General features: G+C 35.3%; 1 protein-coding gene across 1 annotated transcript in view; it reads left to right on the top strand.

Moving 5' to 3' along the window:
* Window positions 1–19,588, top strand: part of LOC137847929 (guanine nucleotide-binding protein G(q) subunit alpha) — a 130,284-nt gene that overhangs the window by 95,712 nt on the left and 14,984 nt on the right. The window contains exons 4-5 of the mRNA XM_068666638.1: window positions 12,024–12,152; window positions 13,134–13,263. Of these exons, the coding sequence (XP_068522739.1) occupies window positions 12,024–12,152; window positions 13,134–13,263 (259 nt within the window). The remainder of the gene's footprint in view (window positions 1–12,023; window positions 12,153–13,133; window positions 13,264–19,588) is intronic.

Raw genomic sequence — 19,588 nt, 5'->3', positions numbered from 1 at the left:
CTCTGACATATGCTCACAATTGCAAACTGGGCAAGAATACTTTTAGATACTATAATACAAGAAGTGTAATCAAGGTAAACTTTCGTAAAATGCATAAAAATCAGACATCTCTTTTCCAAGGCTTTCCCCTTTTCCCTCACAGGCTGCTTTTACAGTCCTGGTGGTGAGGTAAACAAGCAAGTGTTCTCGTGTTTTGTTGAGCTGCCTTTCTTTTGTTGAAAGGAGGCCTAAATGTGAAAGAACATGGCTTCCAGAAAAGACATAGCTGAAAAGAGACTTCAATTTGTAAAAGGTGAAAAAAAGTACAGTAAGAGCCTTTTAAATCAAATCCTATCTTTTATAGATCAACAATAAAAATGCCTACATGACTAAAATTGCTCTCAAATGTTATGCTCTTCATTTCTGGGGAAGGGTCCTGATAAAGTAGCATTGTAGAATTTAACATTGGAATCAGCCAAGAATTGGCTTAATGAAATCCAGTTACTCTTAAGTAAAGTAGCCTATAACTTTGACAAAATTTCTCATCCTCTATCAAATTGGTGATGGTAACGGATGATGACCTTTTGGTGTTGCCCAATATTTAAAAAATACAGCATGCTTGCTTATTAAAACTGTGGCAAAAACCTGTGTGGTCTCCACATGAATTTTTGTATCATCTATGAAGATATTTCTAATTATATCGTTCCAGTCACTTTGTCATGCTGACATGAGTGGAAGTCTCTTACTGAGGAAAGCACAGAAGGAGCTGAAAGACATGGTGAAGCTCCCATTGAGCTCATTGGAACATAGCCATAGACATAGGAGAGGACTGGGATGAGATGATCTGCACAGTAGCCTGAGGATTCTTATCTAGCTTAACAATATGTGACTGCTTCAAGACAAACATATTAATGTCTTGCAGATACAGTTTAGGCAGCTGAAGAGCTAGAATTGCATGATACTGTTCTGCCTAGTTTTATTCCAGTGCTCCTTGTTGTTGGCACATAATTTTCTTCTTTTGCTTCATTTTCCTTTTCCCATATATAGGGTCCTGTCTGTGGAGCTGGTTACCTTCTCAGCCTACAACTTCTATTATTTGTATATGCATATTTTGGTGCACAGTGGTGCAAAGGACAGTGAAGCCTCTCCTATTGTTTTGGTTCTTGTTGTCCCCAAATGTACAATATTGTGTTTTATTTTTCAGTGGTAAGAAAGCAAACAGAATACTACCTAAAGTGAAAAACTTTAGGGTATATAAATGGTAAAAAGAAACTTGAGAGACAAATTACTAACAGTATACTTCCAGATTGTACTGTACTAAGATGAGTAGCAAGCACAAGTAGAAAGTGAAGCAGAGCTTGCCTTATACTCTCAGTTTCTTCTATCTGTAGGTCCTATCTTTGTTTCTACACCAGGCATGATAATGCTTGTGAAGTTAAAATAAATGTATGTATTTTGTGCACTTGCCTTAGAGGATAGAGATAGAATAGACTAAGTCTCCAAAGTAGGAAATAATCATCTAACGCTACTTCAGATCAGATTGTACTGAATACAATTATTTTGACCTAGTTCTAGTGAAATTACCACTATAGTGGATCTTCTGAGTACTATTAAAAATAGCAGGGAATAATTCAATAAGTAGCTATAGAAGCAAATTGCTAGTACATTGCCTTGCAAAAGATAAATGTACTAGCAGATTGGTTACTTTTAAAGCTTAATAGATTAAGCAATTTAACATGAGGTTTTGCAAATTTCCTGATTTTAACTATAATAGATTATAGTTCATACTGCAGAGTTCTGCAAAATCTGTTTTAGAACATGTCATAGAACATTAGAATTATGAATCACTATATGAGTCTTTTATATAAAAGTATCTCACGTATTTATGCTTACAAGTAGAGTTTCTTCAAATAGGTAAGTCCCGGAAAAGCAATTAGCAGAAATCAAAGAGGCATTGTTTCAGAAACACAGCTAATCTGTTTAGCAATAGAAAGAGAATTTGTTAATTTAAGTGCCCATGTCACAAAGCAGCAAAACAAGATGCTTAAAATTCACAATTGGGATTCACAGGACAGTAAAAGAGAAATAAACACTCATTGACAGTTGACTTGGTGAGGCTTTGAAATTTCTTCTGGCTTGATGTTTTAAACAGAAAACAATGGTTTGTTGTCTACCTGATCTCTTGTATGTTTTTAAGCATATGTGTGAGTGTGTCACAGCTTGTTCATTCATGCCTTGTATGATCCTTTCAGTGTTTTTTCCCTGTTTTTTTTTGTAGTAGTAGTATTTTCAGTCTGTTCCCTATATGGTTGGTTGTTTTTTGTTTGTTTTTCACTATTTCATGTCTTTCTCTATCTCTTTCTCTGTATTTTCTCTTTCCGTTATTGTTTATAAGTGATGTTTCAGCTTCTAAAATATCTCGTATGTTTCTATCCTTTCACTTACTGTCATCTTCTGATCTGCTTTGTAAACGTTATCTATATTTTTTATGTTTTTATACCAACTGCTAGTACCATGGAAGAATGTATCAGATGTGTTTTTACCAGATGAGGTTGAGGGTTAGATCTAAGAGAAAATTTTCTGAATCATGGGATTTGATTTGGACCTCTTGGTAGCTCAACAATTGCATTCCATTCTCTTCCCTTACCCTTGGATGCTACAAAAGTTGGATGTTCCTGTTGTTTTAGAAGTAATTTCTTGTATTATATGTGGTAAAGTCAAGAGCACGTTGGGTAAATGGAGATCATTCACTTCCCATATATATTACTGGGTGACTTATCCACTTATTTACCACTAAACCACTTCCCTTTATGGCTTCAGAGATAGTGTTCACAGTGTAAGCCAGATGTAAAACACCACCACAGTGTGGATAGCCTTAAGTAATAGTTGTGTACGATAAGATCTTTCTGTGTGTACTGTGCAGGGTGACAATACCCTAACCAAGGTTAAGAAAGCAAAGGCAGCAGGTTTCCAGTCAGCAGTCTGATTATATCATGGTGTTTCAAAGCCTGTAAAAGGAAATGCAACAGTTTTACCAAGAGACTGTCGTTAGAAGTAACATTTCATATTTATGGCACAACTTGCAGAATTTGTGTTGAAACTGAAGTTTATGGAGATTCGTCACCATTTCTCTCCAATATGACACAAATTACTTGACCTTTGTAAAGAAATAAGAAGTGCTTAGAACAGGAAAGCTTCTCAGAGCCTTGGTGATAAACTTCACCTTTCTCTGGCCTTGCGAAATGGAAGAATTATGTCACCGTGTACCTCCAACCAAACATTTTTAGTTGCTTCACAAGGGTATCTGAGGGTACCTGGTTAGCAGCTCTTCCCTGTTTGTGTGTTACAACACTTCAGATAAATAAATATATTTTCCCTGCAAGTTCATCAGTTTGTTATATACCACCTAGTATTGAATACCCCACTTCATTGTTATGCCAGTCAGTATTATAAATGCAGAAAGTCCTTGAAGCTTTTGTTTCTGCATTTGCCATCACCTTGAGCAACATAGTTTTATTTTAAACTCTTTGTTATTGTATGGTAATTTAGCCATGTGATTATGTGACTTGAGTTAGATGAACAGCACTGTAGTTCTTTGGTCATCTAGGAACTGTTATGTTACAATATTTTATATAATATTGGGGGTTGGAATTAGATGATCTTTAAGGTCCCTTCCAACCCAAACCATTCTATGGTTCTATTCTTTCAGAGTTTGATGAGTTTGTTGACTTCAGCTGAACAATTAATTCCTTTGTACCTGTCTCTTAAAAACACCATTTTGCTTCCATGTTGCCGTTTCAAAATAGGTGCATTTCAGTGCACTTACTGTCTGTTAAATAGTGTTTTTCCTGCCAGAAGAAAGATTGATGTTTGAATTTATTTTTTTTTCTACAACGGTTTACTGTTTGATGGTACTGCCTCTAGTGATCACAACATTCATTCTTTTGTTTCATAAAGCTGTATGCCTGTGGGAGCCTTTCAAAAGGACTAATACTGTAAGAGACCTGTTACGCTGCTGACACTGGTATAGCAAATTACAAATAGCTATCTGTGTAACTGCTATTTTTTTGGCGTGAGAAAACCATATTGTCTTACACTCACTATTTATAATACACATAAGCATATAATTATTTCATAAGCATTTTAATACTGTTCATTGCTTGTTTCTTTTCATTTTAAAAAATATATTTGAAGGTTGTAAGGCTATATTTTGGTGCAATTTGTGTTGCAAAATAGTGGATTCTGCTTTTATGTGCTTACACTTTACACAGTCTAACACTTGTTTGCAGTACGATAAAAATGGCAAATAAAAATGAGAATCTGAAGATCAAAATCAAATGTTATTAGTAGAACCGTTCCTGCTCTGTCTTACACTTTACACATATTCCTTAAATATAAAAGGAAGGTCTGAGGAAAGACACAGCATGGAATTGACTGCATACCAGATCACTGCAGCCCATAGAAAAAATGAAGATTGCACAATAGAATAGAAGGTGATTCTTCCCCTCTGCTCTGGTGAGACCCCACCTAGAGTACTGAGTTCAACTCTGGGGCCCCAGCATAAGAAAGACAGGAACTTGTTAAAGCAATTCCAGAGGAGGGCCATGAAGATGATTAGAGGACAGTAGCACCTCTCCTATGAAGACAGGCTGAGAGTTGGTGTTGTTCAGCCTAGAGAAGGCAAGGCTCTAGGGACACCTTACAGCAGCCTTCAGTACCTGAAAGGGGACCTACAGGAAACCTGGGGAGGGACCCTTTGTCAGGGAGTGGAGTGATAGACAAGGGGTATTGGCTTTAAGCTAAAAGAAGGTAGATTTAGATTAGATATTCAGAATAAATTATTTACTCAGAAGTTGGTGAGGCACTGGAAGAGGTTGCCCAGAGAATCTGTGGATGCCCCATCCCTAGAGAGGTTAAAGGCCAGGATGGGGCTTTGGGCAATCTGATACAGTGGTTGGTGTCCCTGCACATGGACTGGGAGTTGGAATTAGATGATCTTTGACATCCCTTTCCAACCCAAGCCATTCTATTATTTTATACTTTTAATGTCTTACATAATTTTTAAAATACTCAGTTTGCAGAAGCATTTTTAATTTGCTTTTTTTTTTTTTTTAGCCTTCTGCTAAGGTTGTTTTTTAGCTAAGCAGGAATTTGAAATTGAGGTAGAAAGGCACGATTTCGATGGGGTATCAACAAAAGGAACATATTGCAGACTTATCTACCTCCTACCATATTGCAAAGATCTTAAGATTTACTTTATTTACTTTAGGTTAAGATTAGGTAGTTCTGGAAACTGGTAAATGTACCTCAACTTCTCAGCAGTGGTAGAGAGTATCAGAAATGCAAAACTGAAAATGCAACCAGTATGAGTTTTTATATATATATATATATATATATGTATGTATATATATGTGTATTTATATATACATATACATTTATATTATATGTATATATACATACACATTTATATTATATGTGTATATATATATATATATATATATATTTTTTTTTTTTTCCCACAACTCCTGTTAGTACACTGAAAAATGATTCAATTTAGTCTACTGCATATTACCAAAAAGGATACTTGTGTTATTCTGGCAACTCTGTGAGGCAGGAGAAGTCCTACTATGGCAGCTTTAACATTTTACATACGTGGAGTTGGTAGACAATAAAATTGTATGTATTTTCTAAAATGCATAAAAAGGCTTTTCCCTTTCAGAGTTTGTTTTTCAGCACATGGTTCTAGTTTGTGGTACTCTCAACAGCTGGTTCAGAGTTTTACAGAAAAAAAAAAAAGTAAACAAACAAAAACAACAAAGAAATACACCAAACCCCAACAGAAGTATGGGTAGCTCGACCCATTTGCAGAGTAGCCAAAGGACAGAGATATAGCAAATCTAATCAAATTATCTGCCTTAGTCTTAAACTTTGGTTAGTGTTTTATTTTCAGCTGAGCTGTCACTGGTATGTGCACGATGGTGATCATTTTATAGAAGGGTCATACCTGTGAACTATCTTAACGTTGTGGAAAATAAATGTTTGCCTCAAATCAAAGAGTTTTAGGATTTAAAAGCTGTAAATGTTAACAGTTAGTGCCACACCAGCAAAAAGTCAGCCAAGTGGCATCTATCTTGCATGTGGTTAAACACAGTGGAAGCATTTGCGTATAAAATATTGTTAGTAAGCCTTGCCTTTATAGCTGCAGCTATCCTGACATCTCCTAACAAACCTTCAGTTAAACGACAAACTTTCTGTAGTTCTATGGGGTTTGACCCTTTCCTCTTCCCCTGTACTGTCATCCTCCTCATACAGATGAAGGAAAAGTTTTGTTGTTTACTGACTGGATTGTAACAAGTCATCTTCACTAGATGTAGATTGACGCTCTTACCAATGTTAGTAATGACCTTTATGTCAACATGTTTGTTTCTGGTTTAGAGATTTTTGGAGGATGCTTCTTGTGGCATTCCTGTCACCCCATTGCTTCTCCTCAACAATGTGTTGCAGAGCCACTACGTTCTCCAGGCATTTCTCTTGTCTTTGCAAGATGTTGGCAGAGAGATTCCTTCAAAGCATGAGGTTTATTAGTATGCTGACGAATATTAATTCAGCGTCTTGCTCCATCAGTCTTGCCTGTTGAGTTCGGCAGGAGTTACGGGCAGTACTGACGAATAGAACAATCTCAGTTTCAGCCTTGGACAGGAAAATGAAGGTTATATGCAGACAAAGGCTCTTGCTGTCTTTGTCTGCTCATCCCTTAATATCTTCCCTTGGTTAATTAGGCTATACACTAAATTTAGTTTAGATTTACAGAAATTCATCTTACGGAATTATTCTTGAGAGAATGCTTCTCTGTCACCTGCTTACCCGCAATAAAAATTTGACCTCAGAGATGCTGGAAAATGTAAGTTCATGGTTGGAGGAGGTTACGTGTTTGAAATGCCTGACCCGTGTTTCTTCATACTGAAGATGTTTCGGACTTCATTCACTGAAATTGAATTCAACTAAGTTTCAATGGCCAGTTTTCCTTAGGTGATGCAGCTCTGTAAAGTAAATTAAAGGTGAATGTTGAGCTACTGTGTTATGGCAAGTGGGGCTGTATTTACCTTCTGGAAGAAGGTTATTGGTTAAAACTGCCTGTTTATAGGGTTAGGAGTCTCACCTTTTTGCCTGTTTTCTGTATGAGAAGGGCATGTAGGAAAATACAGAGCTAGTCAGCCTATTCCTGTTACCCTGTTCTTCTGTTTATTTTGAAATATGTACAAAAGGTACTTTTGAAACACTCTCTTTCAAGGGTATCATTAGCACCTTCATAGCTTGGCAGGGTCCTTGGAGGCTGGCTGTGTTTTTGGACCTTGTCATAAGCAATATGAAGTGCATTAAAAATGAGTACTTCTCTCTCAATACTGATTAGGAAACAAAAGGTTTCCTTTGTTTCTGGTCAGTGTGCAGACCACAAGTGTACTATGAGGCTGTGGCAGTTTTTCTTGACGTCAGGGGAAAGCTACTGTCAGCAGCTCATTACACACACATTACCTTGGTAATGCACCTTGTGCCTGTCACTATAGCAACCTCCTGGAAAATTACCTCAGCAGCCACTAAAATTCATTTTTACAAAACTAATTACTGGTATAATTAACTTTTTAAACTTCATCTGCACTATAAAATTTACTTGGACCTATGTGATTTTGCTTCTTTTTTTTCATTAAAGTAATTTCATACTATTTTCCTTTTTTTTTTTTTTCTGTTATTTTGTATAATGCTTAGCTGAATAAATGTTATTTGGGTGAGAGGCCATGTAACTACAGTATGTCTCAGCAAAGTAAGACAGGTGGCAAAAATAAATTCAGAGTGCCGTACAGATCAGACTGAAATGCTTTACACAGATGCTGCTCACTGTGTAAGTGAGTTCCCAGCGGGTAACTCCAGTTAACCTGTTTTTTGAGTAGGTCTCAAGGCAGTTGCCAGGATATTTCCAATATCCATTTCATTATTAGTAATTTAATGTTTAAAGTTAATAGATTAAGGAAACATTGGCTTTTGGCAATTATTGGGCATACTTTTTTTGGTGAAAGTTCATATTTATGATGTGTTTCATCATTTGCTTGCAAGAGTGCATGTGTATCGATTTCTAGCATATGCTGAACAGTCATTTGTGCTACAAAGGCTGATGCCAATATTTGTGCATACATGCATGTGGTGAAAGTTCTAGAGGACTTTTTAGAAATCATTTTCTAAGTTATTCTAAAATACTCTGTGCATACCTGGTTAACCATACATGGTTAATTTTTTTGTATGTGCACAGGATGTGTTTGCCTATGAGTGATGTTTTTACCAGGGGTTTGGTTAGGGCACCATTAAGTAGGCACTTCAAAGCTACAGTGAATCAGGCTTATAACAAACAGATGTCAAAAAAAATATATATATAAATAAATACATACATAAATACGTATATATGTATGTATATATGTGTGTATATGTGTATATAAATATGTATATAAAGTTTTCTAGTTTCCTTCCTTCATCACCTGTGTGAATTCAGAGACTCTTGAAACCCTGGCTTCACAAGGTATAGATAAGCCAAGGAAGGTAATAGCTGCAGCCTGTCTTTCTGCTGCGGTTTGTGGACTTCCTGTATCCTCACATCAGTCATATTATCTACCTTAATTTGAACAATTTTAATAGCTTTTCTTCACTATTCCTAATCATTTTGAGAGAAATCTGTTACGGCGCTATTGTGCAAGTGAAAGAGCTTGCAGGTGCTTACGGGCACTGACTTCCAGGCAGAGCATTTTGAAATAGTAAAATCAATCCAACAACCTAAGGTATTAAGAAAGATCAAGCCATCACACCATCCCTCCTAGTGCAATGTAAAAATCTATTTTTGTGTTTAAAGAAGAGTATTTCTTTTTTTCTGTGTAGCTCTGTGTACATAGAATCATACTATTCTGTAATTAATACAAATAGTAACAAATTGTTTTACTTTGTTTAAGAGGCATGAATTGTAAGAGAGATGTAAGTAGGTTTCAGTGATTTTAGAGTATCTTGAAGGGCAAAGCTTTTTTTCAGAAACACTTTTAACCCCCTTCCAAATCATTTAAAGTATGTGAAGTTATGTATGTTATATGGTAATAGGAAGTATAGCTAATCTGCAGAACTGTTTAAGTAACAGAAAATACAGTCATGCAAAGAAGGATAAAATAAATAAACCTCTATTCCTTTGATTCAGAGCAAGAATGCACAAGCATTATTAAAATCTGAATTCCAGCACAAACAGTTCTTCAGCAGATATGTCTCAGTTTAAAATAAATAAATAATAATAAAAGCTTAATAGAAAAGGAGGGTTTTCTTCTACTTAAAAGAATTTCATTGACTCTTTGTTGTATGCTTGCATCACAAAAATTACAATAATAATAACAGATTTAGAAGTTGTGCAACAAAAAACTGGGCTATTTTAATTTAAATAAAAGCATATAATGAAGTATTTATTTACTAGGTTTTAAGTCATAAGTAAAAGTAGTAAGGACTAAATGTCGTTACGCAAAAACAAAAAATGAATTGATTTTGTTGGACTATAAATTCTGTTCTTGATTTGCAAATATGAATTTATTTTTTTTTCCAGTAGGTTGTTGTGCATGTTGTCTGATTTTTTCTTTTATCCTTTCTAGAATTTATTTATTTATTTATTTATATTCTGTGAGTTACTCTGACTGGTTTTGACACAGCTTCCTTGATTCTGGGTTTGAATTCATAGTTTTGGAGATTTCTTAGAGTGCTCTACATCCTTTTGTTTGTTAGGTAAGAAATCTAGGATAAGAAACAGGCCTCTGTAAAGATCTGTAAGGACTCTGTTATGGACTTTTTAGGCTGTATATGGTGCTTGCTGGTGAAATGAGTATGAAGATTTCTGTTTAGTACATGTGTAAGAACAAAACTAAGAATGAAGAAAAGATGTATTTGTAAAGGATAAATTAGTTTTTGTGGAACTTAATGACATCAGTGAGTTGTGCTAGGACAGAAAAAAAATACTCATCTGTCCTTTGAATGGCTTCAAGTAGCAAAAATGAAATTTGCTTATTGAATAATATGCCTTTAAATTACTTGCTTTCTAAAATCAGTGAGCGTATCTTAGTACTACGTCCACTGTGCTCATGGTTCAGAAGTACGGTCACCAGGCTCGCATCAGAGACCAGCTGAAGCTTTCCAAAATTGTGCACGACGGTGATTGTATGAAAGGGACACCTGCCAATTTATTTTGCTAAGATTCTTTGCTGTCTTGAATACTACTGTAGCATGTAGTGACACACAGTGCTTCTTTGTAGCTTTCCAAAATAGAAGTAACAAAACCAATTTTGCCAGGTGGGAGGGGAAAAATAGTGTTTCAGGGTCTCCATCAGTTTCCTCTTGTGGTGGTTATGGATTTCCTTCACTTTTTTTTTTTTCCCCCCGAACAAATGATGATGCACTTGTTCTTTTTTTTTTTTTTTTTTTTTTTTGTGTGTGTGTGTGTGTAAAGCATCAAAGCATCTAAGGGCAGATGAATTGCTCATGTTCTTAAGCCTTTTTCTTACAGGCAGAAATTAATCTGTATTCTGAGAAATATTTTCAAAGTAATAGCTTCTGAATATGGTATCTGAGATAGATGGTTCAATATATCTTTCTAAATATATGTAACTTTCTCACATTTATTGTTTACTATCAGATTAATCTCTCATGAATAAAATCATAGGAAAACGTTATAAGGCATTTGGATCCCTTCCAGACCTAACAGATAAATTCTTCTGAATTTTTGCTGTAAGATAGAGCTCAAACTGGTTTGTTTCTGTCATTGTTCAGGATAATTTGCTCCCACTATTTCATAACAAGTCCTTCAGAGCATTTAGAAATAGTCTAAGTATTTATTGTGGGGGTTTATTTAAAAAGAGCACCTTCAGTAATAACCAGGAGGAAGAGAACATTTTCAGAGCTTTGTGATACTTCATCATTTGAAAAATTAAAGGAGTCCATTGCTGCCCTCCCCAGCAATGAATCAGGGCATTCTTAGGTTAACTGATATCAGTGGCTAGCTCTAAGTCATTCTTGTGCTTGGAAGTAATCAAATGCCTGAGAACTTCATTTGCTGCAGCAGTCTTTCTCTCAGATGTCTGCTGTGGGGAGAGCCCATGCTGTCTGCTGCACTGAATTCATCAAATGTCCAGCTCCTGGACCCAAACAGGCCATCGCACACACATAGGTACATATCTTTATTAAGGCCTCTCTCTTAAGAGAGTTAGGCAAAACCTCCAGTATATTTCTGCTTTATAGATGCAAACCACTGAGTTCTGTGTTGTAGTTAATGAATCTTTACCAGGAATTTTATTGCAAATTTTTTTTTTTTTTTTTTTTTTTTTTTGCTAATCAGCTGGGATGTATTTCACATACTTCAGGCTTATTAATCTGATCAGAGGTTTCAGTGTAAATGCAGGAATTTTAAGTGCCAGAGATCCCACTGTGGGATCAGTGCTGTCTTCCAACAACAAGATCCAGAAAGTTCCTTAATTTGTCATTGGGTGCTTTTTTCCTTCTTTGTTTAATTATTATTTTTTAATTGATCTTCAAGCAGTGCCATTTATCCCTAATCATTTTATAACTGGTAAATATTTTATATACATATATACTTGTATATACACCTCCATGTACATACATATATATGTATTTATAGTGAAGTGATAATATCACTTCATTGTTCCTTGGGAGACTCACGTTTATCTATGTATCTGTGTAGACACTGAAATGTGAATATCAAGGAATGTGTTATGTTGTCACATAAGACTATGCAATTTTATATTTCCATTTTGTAGGATTTACTTAACTCTGTGAAAGTGCCCAGGAAGGGTGAATGGATCACATTACAGTTTGTTCCCTCTTTTATGCCAATAATGCTTTTTTTTTGTTGCACTTCTTCCTATCCCACAGCCCATTTCCGCTCCCAAGTCTTCCCTTCTCTCTTCCTTAGTCAAATTATGGTGTCACTGTCTTGCATTCCTTTTGTTTCTCCCTGTCTATAGCTATCTTAATGACTTGGACCGCATAGCAGATTCCACCTATCTGCCAACTCAGCAAGATGTGCTTAGAGTTCGAGTCCCAACAACAGGAATCATTGAATATCCATTCGACCTACAAAGCGTCATTTTCAGGTAGAAAAAAAGTTTAACAGGCATTTGCTTTGTTTTTGTTGCTTCCTCTTGCATTAATAATGCCACATATAGGATATTGGTTAAAATTGCACAAAAAAGTGTTATTCTATGCTTTTACAGTTTGAGCTTGTCTATTTTATTTTCGTGTCACTGTCCGCATGTAATTAGCAGCTGATGTTAAAGATGTCAAAGGGTGAAAGAGAATTAAGTTATTCTTTTTCTGAAGACAGTTATTACTGATAAAGCCTATAATTCATCTTTTCAGTAAAATTTATCAAAGTCTTATTAGGAATAATAACATGAAAATGCAATCAGGTATCCTAATTCTTGTAAATTACGGAATGCATAATTACCACTTGTGTAGTTAAGTATTAGCAAGAAGTCACTCTCCTGGAGAGAAATCATGTCTACTGGAGTGCAAGTACTGGTGCTTAAAAAATAATTATGGGATGTCAATTGCAAGTTAGGCACCTGAGAGTTTAGTTATACTGAGACAGAGGGCAGTGTGAGAGTAAACTGCTAATACATTTGAGTTTTTCTGCTGGCTATTAACAACTTAAGTAGGTAAATTCGTTCTCTTTATGTACTCTTAAAATGGGTCATCTTTGGCAAACTGGGAATTTTGACACTGGTAATTTTTGGAGGGAAGAGGCAAACCACCGAGACTATTATGTGTTTTGCTAAATATACCGAGTATACATTCCGTAATCGTGACTCAGGATCGGCAGACTTTATCATCTCAGAAATTTGAAGGCTTTGAGACTCACAGTAATTTAAATACAGGAACACGTCAGACTGAATATCAAACAGGATTACTTACAACAGATTCTGTTAAACTTTAATATCAATGGAAAAAACATTAAGAAAACCAAACTCTGTTTTCAACTAAATTCTTTTTTGTTTTTGTTTTTTTTTTTGTATGTGCTTGTATGTTCATCTGTTACGGTATTCATGGAGTTGATGTGGATATTAATTTTGCAGAATGGTGGATGTAGGAGGCCAACGATCAGAAAGAAGAAAATGGATACATTGCTTTGAAAACGTCACATCTATCATGTTCCTAGTAGCTCTTAGTGAATATGATCAAGTGCTTGTGGAGTCAGACAATGAGGTAAGAAACCATCAACAAACACAAAGCATCAGTTTCGAGGAAAAAAATAATTTTACTTGTCCAGTCCCAGGTTTTTCCAAATGCATCCATCCCCCAGCAGTCATGTACAACTACACGCAATGGATTGAAAAGTACTGCAAAGATCTAGAGGTTAATCTTGAACTATGGGAAGGCTGAGTCACTCTGTGGGATATTCAGTGAAACCTATCTGTTTTGTGTTGAAAGGGAGTACGGTTGAATAAAGAGAAATGTTTTTGGCTGTTTGTACAGTAGGTATTGACTAGCAGAGCCATAAAAATTGAGAGTGGAAATGAAGACAAAATTTATTGATTTTTTGCTAGAACAAACCCTACACTAGTAAAATTGGTTCAGTTGACTTATAGCGTAGACTGTGATGGCTTATATTTTATAATCGTATTTTTTTTTTCAAACAATAACAAAAATCAGGATATGTTGGATGGGGACCTGTAAGCTGACAGGATAAAGCATACTAGTATTCGGTATTTCAAATGCAGTTTTACAGAGTAGTGAGAGTATGTGGTGGTGGGTTTTTTTGTTTGGTTGTTTTTTTCTTCTTTCCTGAGGGCTATTTTCAGTTATTCATCAACCTTCTATGAGTTACTGGCACTGTCCTGTACAAGTCTGTTAACACATACTTAAAAAATTTAGATGAAAAAAATAAAATATTTTAAAGTCCTCCATGGCTCATTTCACTGTTTAAGACAGTGACTGACATAGCAAAGTAAAAGAGGTGTCTCTGAACACTCTGGACACATTTCTATGTTCAAATGTATTCAGTATTATTTTTATAAGAAAGTCTGAATGCTTTTTTATGTATAGTCTTCCCATAAGAGAAAAACATTTTTACTTTTTTTTTTTTTTTTTTGCAAATATATATCAGCCATATCATCTAAGGTTGAATTTACAAAAAGAGATGGTCTTTAAGTGACTAGCTGACATTTTGTTACAGTGATGTAATCAGCACCAACTTGATCTCTTGTAATTTTGGAAGCTAGATGGGTAGATAAAAACAGAACAAAGTCAGACTTGGCTCACTTGAAGCCAAGAGTGAAGTGTCTGGTTCTATCTTTTTTTCTGGTTTGCATTAGTCTTTTGTAGCCACAAAGTCAACGATGAAGTATCAAACATTTTGATCATACAGGTCAAATTATATTGGAAATCACATAAAGAAAACTTTGTTATGATAATTTTCAAATTCTGTTATCTAACTGTCCAAAATAAATTTTGAAACTTTTTGGTGTTAGCTCTTCAACCCATTGTGTTTTCATCCTTTTAAACAAAAGGAAGGAACCATCTTTCTCATAGGAAAGGCTTAACATAATTGTGTTTTATTACATTTATCCTCTTCTAGCTAGGTGGCTAGATAAAACCCTTGATTTTATATTTGGTCCAATAATGTCAATTTGCAGATCATGACATAGAGCATCTGTACTGTAGAAGGTAGGCTGAATCATTTGGAGTACACAGTCTTGTGCAGTGTTCTTGTAAGCTAAAAGGGTTCACATTCTGTGAATTGAACGCACAAACTTAAGATCATGTTCTGTTCTGGGCTGTCTGATGCCTGAAGTGATACCTCAAGTTGTGATAGCTTTTCTGTAACTACTTTTCAGCTGTTGTGAAAATGGTCATCGTACTCAGAAAGCTGTTCTGATTTTTCAAGTTTTCTACCTTTGTGGAAGTAAAACTGTAGAACTGTAAAACTCCTCTTCACCTTGAAGATGATTTTTGCACCTCACTGCTAAACTGTTTATTTTTCTTATTAACAACGGTGGAAAACTTATGAACCTTTTTGACTTTCAGTTTGGAATCTGTTCATAAGTTTAATTCATACCAGTTTTTGTTTGCAAGTCTTACATACAGGCCCACGTACAGGCCCCAGTAGCACATTCCAGCACCCTGAGGACTCTGTTATCTGGACAGCTAAGTTTTGGCTTTCAGCAAGCTGTGGCCTGTCTAGACAAAAGTCAGTATACTAGAGCACTGCTATATTCCCTTTTTTACTCCTTTGCTGTACCTCCAGACATTCCAGCCCTAAAATACATAGGAGAATAATGGGTGTATTTATTCTGCATGAAGTAAAGTATAGTTTGAATGTGGGTATCACAGAAATTTGGAAAGGTTTTAAAGGCTAGATCACACCTTGAATTAAGAATATTTTTAATTCTTTATTGTGGTGTGACAAGCTCACTGGGGAAGTCAGTAATTTAGCTTGGATACTCTGATTATCAACCAAGAGATATTTTTTCACACTCCATAATTGTGAAATGGCATTAAAATTTCAGCAGCAAAGTGAGAGTGCCCTACTTTCTTCATATGTACAGCATCAGTGTGATACTACACTAGAATCTAATCCTCCTTTGATCTGAGTGCCTCTTACTCAAATTAAAAGATCTGACTCAACAACTTGCAATGTTCTGCTACTCCCTTTGCATTGCTTTCATGGCCTGATTATACAGTATGATTTTTGTAAGACAGCCTACTTTAATTAGACCGCTGCATGTTATTGCCTGAAGTCTTTCCTTGTAGTATGTTTTACAAATAAAACTATACTTTTTCATCATCTGTTGGATTCTTTTTAGCTAATAAATTGTTTCATTAATCTCATTTTAATGTATAAACATAAATCTTAAGAATTATTATTTGGCATTCAATGCATGCATGTTTGTATGACCCTTCATGATTATGAAACTGGTTTAGAGCCCTTAAGACTCAGATTTGTATTTCAGAATGTCGTGCATGACAAACTCTTAGCTGTAAGTCATTTCTTCCCTTGTTTAGCTTGTTCGAGAGAAATACATTTGGATTATAAATCAGATGAGGCTACACTGAGTTGAGAGGCTTTGCTAGTTTCTCTCAAGGGCTTTTATTCACTTGGTATGTTTGGGATTAAGTTGGGCACAGTTTCTGTCTTCATACCCTTGAAAGACTTAAGACTTCATAGTTCTGAGGAATAAAGTATAAATACTCTGGAAGAGGACATCATACATTGAAAATGAGACAAATGTTCAGACTGCCCGCCTTTCAGAACCTCATGTAGAATGGCACTTAATGGCACATGAAAATTGAAATTTTAAGAAGTTGCACTGCAGTGACAAAGATCTGAAGGTCAGAGAATGGGGGCTTCAAACCTGAAGAAGAGCATGCATGGCTGCCCAACAGTATTGTAACAGTGATTCCTCTGGCAGGCAATTCTCAAAAATACCATTATCTCTCCTTTCTCAAGTGTGTGTCTAGATTGTGCATAACTAGGCATCTGCTTTGATTCATTAATATAAAATATGAGAAATTGCTAAGGATGGTATATTTAAACACCTTTCAAAATATTCAGATGATGTAAAGTTTTGAAATGATTCTGTCTTTTAAATACATGTAAAAGAAGGGCTATTTTAGTGTTCCAAATTCTGCCCTTAATAAAACAGTAAGTCTGTCAAGATTCATTGGTGGAAATTAGGACAAAACTCAATCCAGAGGACATAATATACTAATTACATTAATAGTATTGTAAATTAAGTAAATTGTCCCTAAGTCTTATATGACGTGATGAAGGAGAATGTGTTACAAGTTGAAATGTCAGGTGTATTTGACCTTTTCACTATTTAAGGAAAGACTGACAGAATTATACGTGAGATAAAAAATGAAGGAATCAACTCTCTGATAAATAAGTTTATGGTGTGAAATGTCCTCTAGGTCAGGTTTTTGCTCAGAATTATAGGAGCAGATGTGGATAAATTTTCAGTTTTATCAAAAAGCACAGTTTAGAACTTTACCATTTTAAAATCAAGTTGTTTCTTTATGTAAAGGATTTTTCATAGATGAAGTGTATTAATCCGTGTTCCAGGATAGGCTCCATTCTAATAATGTGTTATAGGTGTCTCTTATAAATGTACTAAATCTCATGGTCTCGGAGCAATAAATACAGAAACAACACTAACCACTTGAGTTTATATGAGGACTAGAGACAGTACTGTATAGTTTCAAAATCTGGGTTCATGGAAAAGAGCTTTTTTTTTTTTTTTAGTTCATGCCATTTCTTATTTTTTGTTGACGTAAAAAGAAGGTGTGACTAGAACATTGTACCAGTTTGTCATCTGTTAACAGATGACATGACAAACAGTACAGAAGAAGCTCCATCTAGGCTTTCTGTCCTCATCCATGTACAATCTAGAGATTTACTTAAGAAACATGAAAATGATAGTTCTAAGGCTCATACTATATCTTAAGAAATTATTTGGTGTAGCTGCACCTAAAGTTGTTTCAACATAATAATGTGTGATTTAATAATTGGTTCTTAAACCAATATTTCCTTCCCTTGCCTTTGATTATGAGAGTTGTCATCCAATTTTCATTAAAGTTTTTTTTTGGAAACTACCACCTCCTTCTAATTCATGTATATATGTTTCATCATACATTAGACTTCTTGTTGAAATTTTTTGTAATAAATAAGGCAAACAGAAGTGACTTAAGGATTTTGAGTTTCTCAAAATCACAACTATTATTCCTTGGCTCAAGAAATTCTGGACCTGTGCCTTCACCATTCTAGGAGAGACGTTCAAACCTTGACTGAATGTGACTATGAGCAACCTGGTCTAATGACAAAGTCAGTCCTGCAGAGAGCGAGGACTTGGGCTAGGTGACTTCCACAGGTCCTTTCCAAGATACATGTTCTGTGACTCTGAGCTTAGAATTTTTTTTTCTTTCTTTGGAGAGTGTCTTTGCAGTCATGATGTAAGGTTTTCCCACAACTTCTTCAAAACCCTTAAACCTTTTTATGTTGCATTGGATAAATGAATTAATGTGGTTACCTTCATAGTGCTTAATTTACATTAAAGAACTGTTCTGCAACTTTATCAGGAGTATCACTTATATGAAGGCAGAACAGGGTGTTTAGAAAATAGAGCTTCTATACCTCTGCTGCAAGTACAAATGGAAACCTAAGGAACAGAGGTTTTCTGTGCTTTAAGTACTGAAAGAAAGCACTGTGCAAGGATGTCAGTTGTTTGGGTTGGTGAAAAATCTTGTTATTTTTAGATCATACAAAGTAGAATCTTAAGTAGAATGGATCAGTGGTGATTGTTGGTTTGTTACAAAAACATTCCAGTTAAGGTCTAACATATTAAAACTACATGCAAATCTGAAACCTAGGATAGATATTTTTAGTGTGAATTCATCCATGTGTGTATACCAGTATGTAGATGCAGACATACTTGCTCATGTTTTGATTCTGGACAAAATAAATACGTAAAATAGAGGAGTATCCAAAGCCTGTAGATGGAACTTCCATAGTGTTCATCAGTGTGCTCTGTTAATGGATGACAAATAGGTACAATGTGCCAGTCACACTGTCTTTCAATAGGGACCAAAAATAAGAATGGCACGAGGACACAGAGTTTGGAATACTTTCACTCTTTATGGAGATAATTATCTAAAGAACATGTTTCATTTTTACATCAGAACTATCTTGCGGTTCACATCTGGGCATGTTTCCACTTTTCTTCCAGCACTTTGTGTTCCTTATTCACAAGCTAGTCCTACATGGCTTAGCACGAAGTCTGAAAGAAAACAATATTGAGATCAGAGCACTTCTTTTTTTCTGCACCATGAATAAACATAATACTTCAGTTGTCTGTTTTTTCAACATTCAGCAATCCAGAACAATTGGGTATAGGACAGAGAGATAGAATTAAAATCCTCAAATGATCTTCAAAATTATTTAACAGTATTACTTCCATGGTAGTTAAGATCTCCAGAACTCGTTGTTTATTTGGAAACTAGAGAAAACAACACATTAATCTTCTGTGCCAAAACTATTTTGCTGTTCGTATTGTATTTGTTCATACATGTTCTCACACATGCATATGTGTTATCTTTTTGGGTTTTGTTTAGAGAACACTTTGAATGTGAAGTGTTAGTATTGAACATTTGCATATGGAAGGGCCAGAGCCTGTTTGTCTTTGTTAAAGTGGTAGATCATAATGGAAATGGGACGTTGAACATGAACCCATTTGCAGGTTTGCCAGAAATGCTGCTGGTAAATGTTGCTATTGGCAGCAATTGCTGGCAAAGAAGGTTGTGATTTCTTTTGTTCAATAACCAGCATAAAAACTGACCAGAAAAGGAGCTTTTTCAATGACAACTTTATTTTAAAAGATTTTCACCCATTTTTCTCGAAAGTATGTGGATATTCATGAAAAACTGATTATACCCACATTCATTTCATCAAAATCAATTTAACAATTTAAAATATGTTGACGACAATGTTTGGACTAACGTTTTTGGCCACTTTTTGGACCAATTTTATTTTGAC

The sequence above is a fragment of the Anas acuta genome, chromosome Z (assembly GCF_963932015.1).
Source record: "Anas acuta chromosome Z, bAnaAcu1.1, whole genome shotgun sequence".
NCBI lineage: Eukaryota > Metazoa > Chordata > Aves > Anseriformes > Anatidae > Anas > Anas acuta.
The sequence above is the reverse complement of the archived record's forward strand: the minus strand, read 5'-3'. Positions and strand labels throughout refer to the sequence as shown.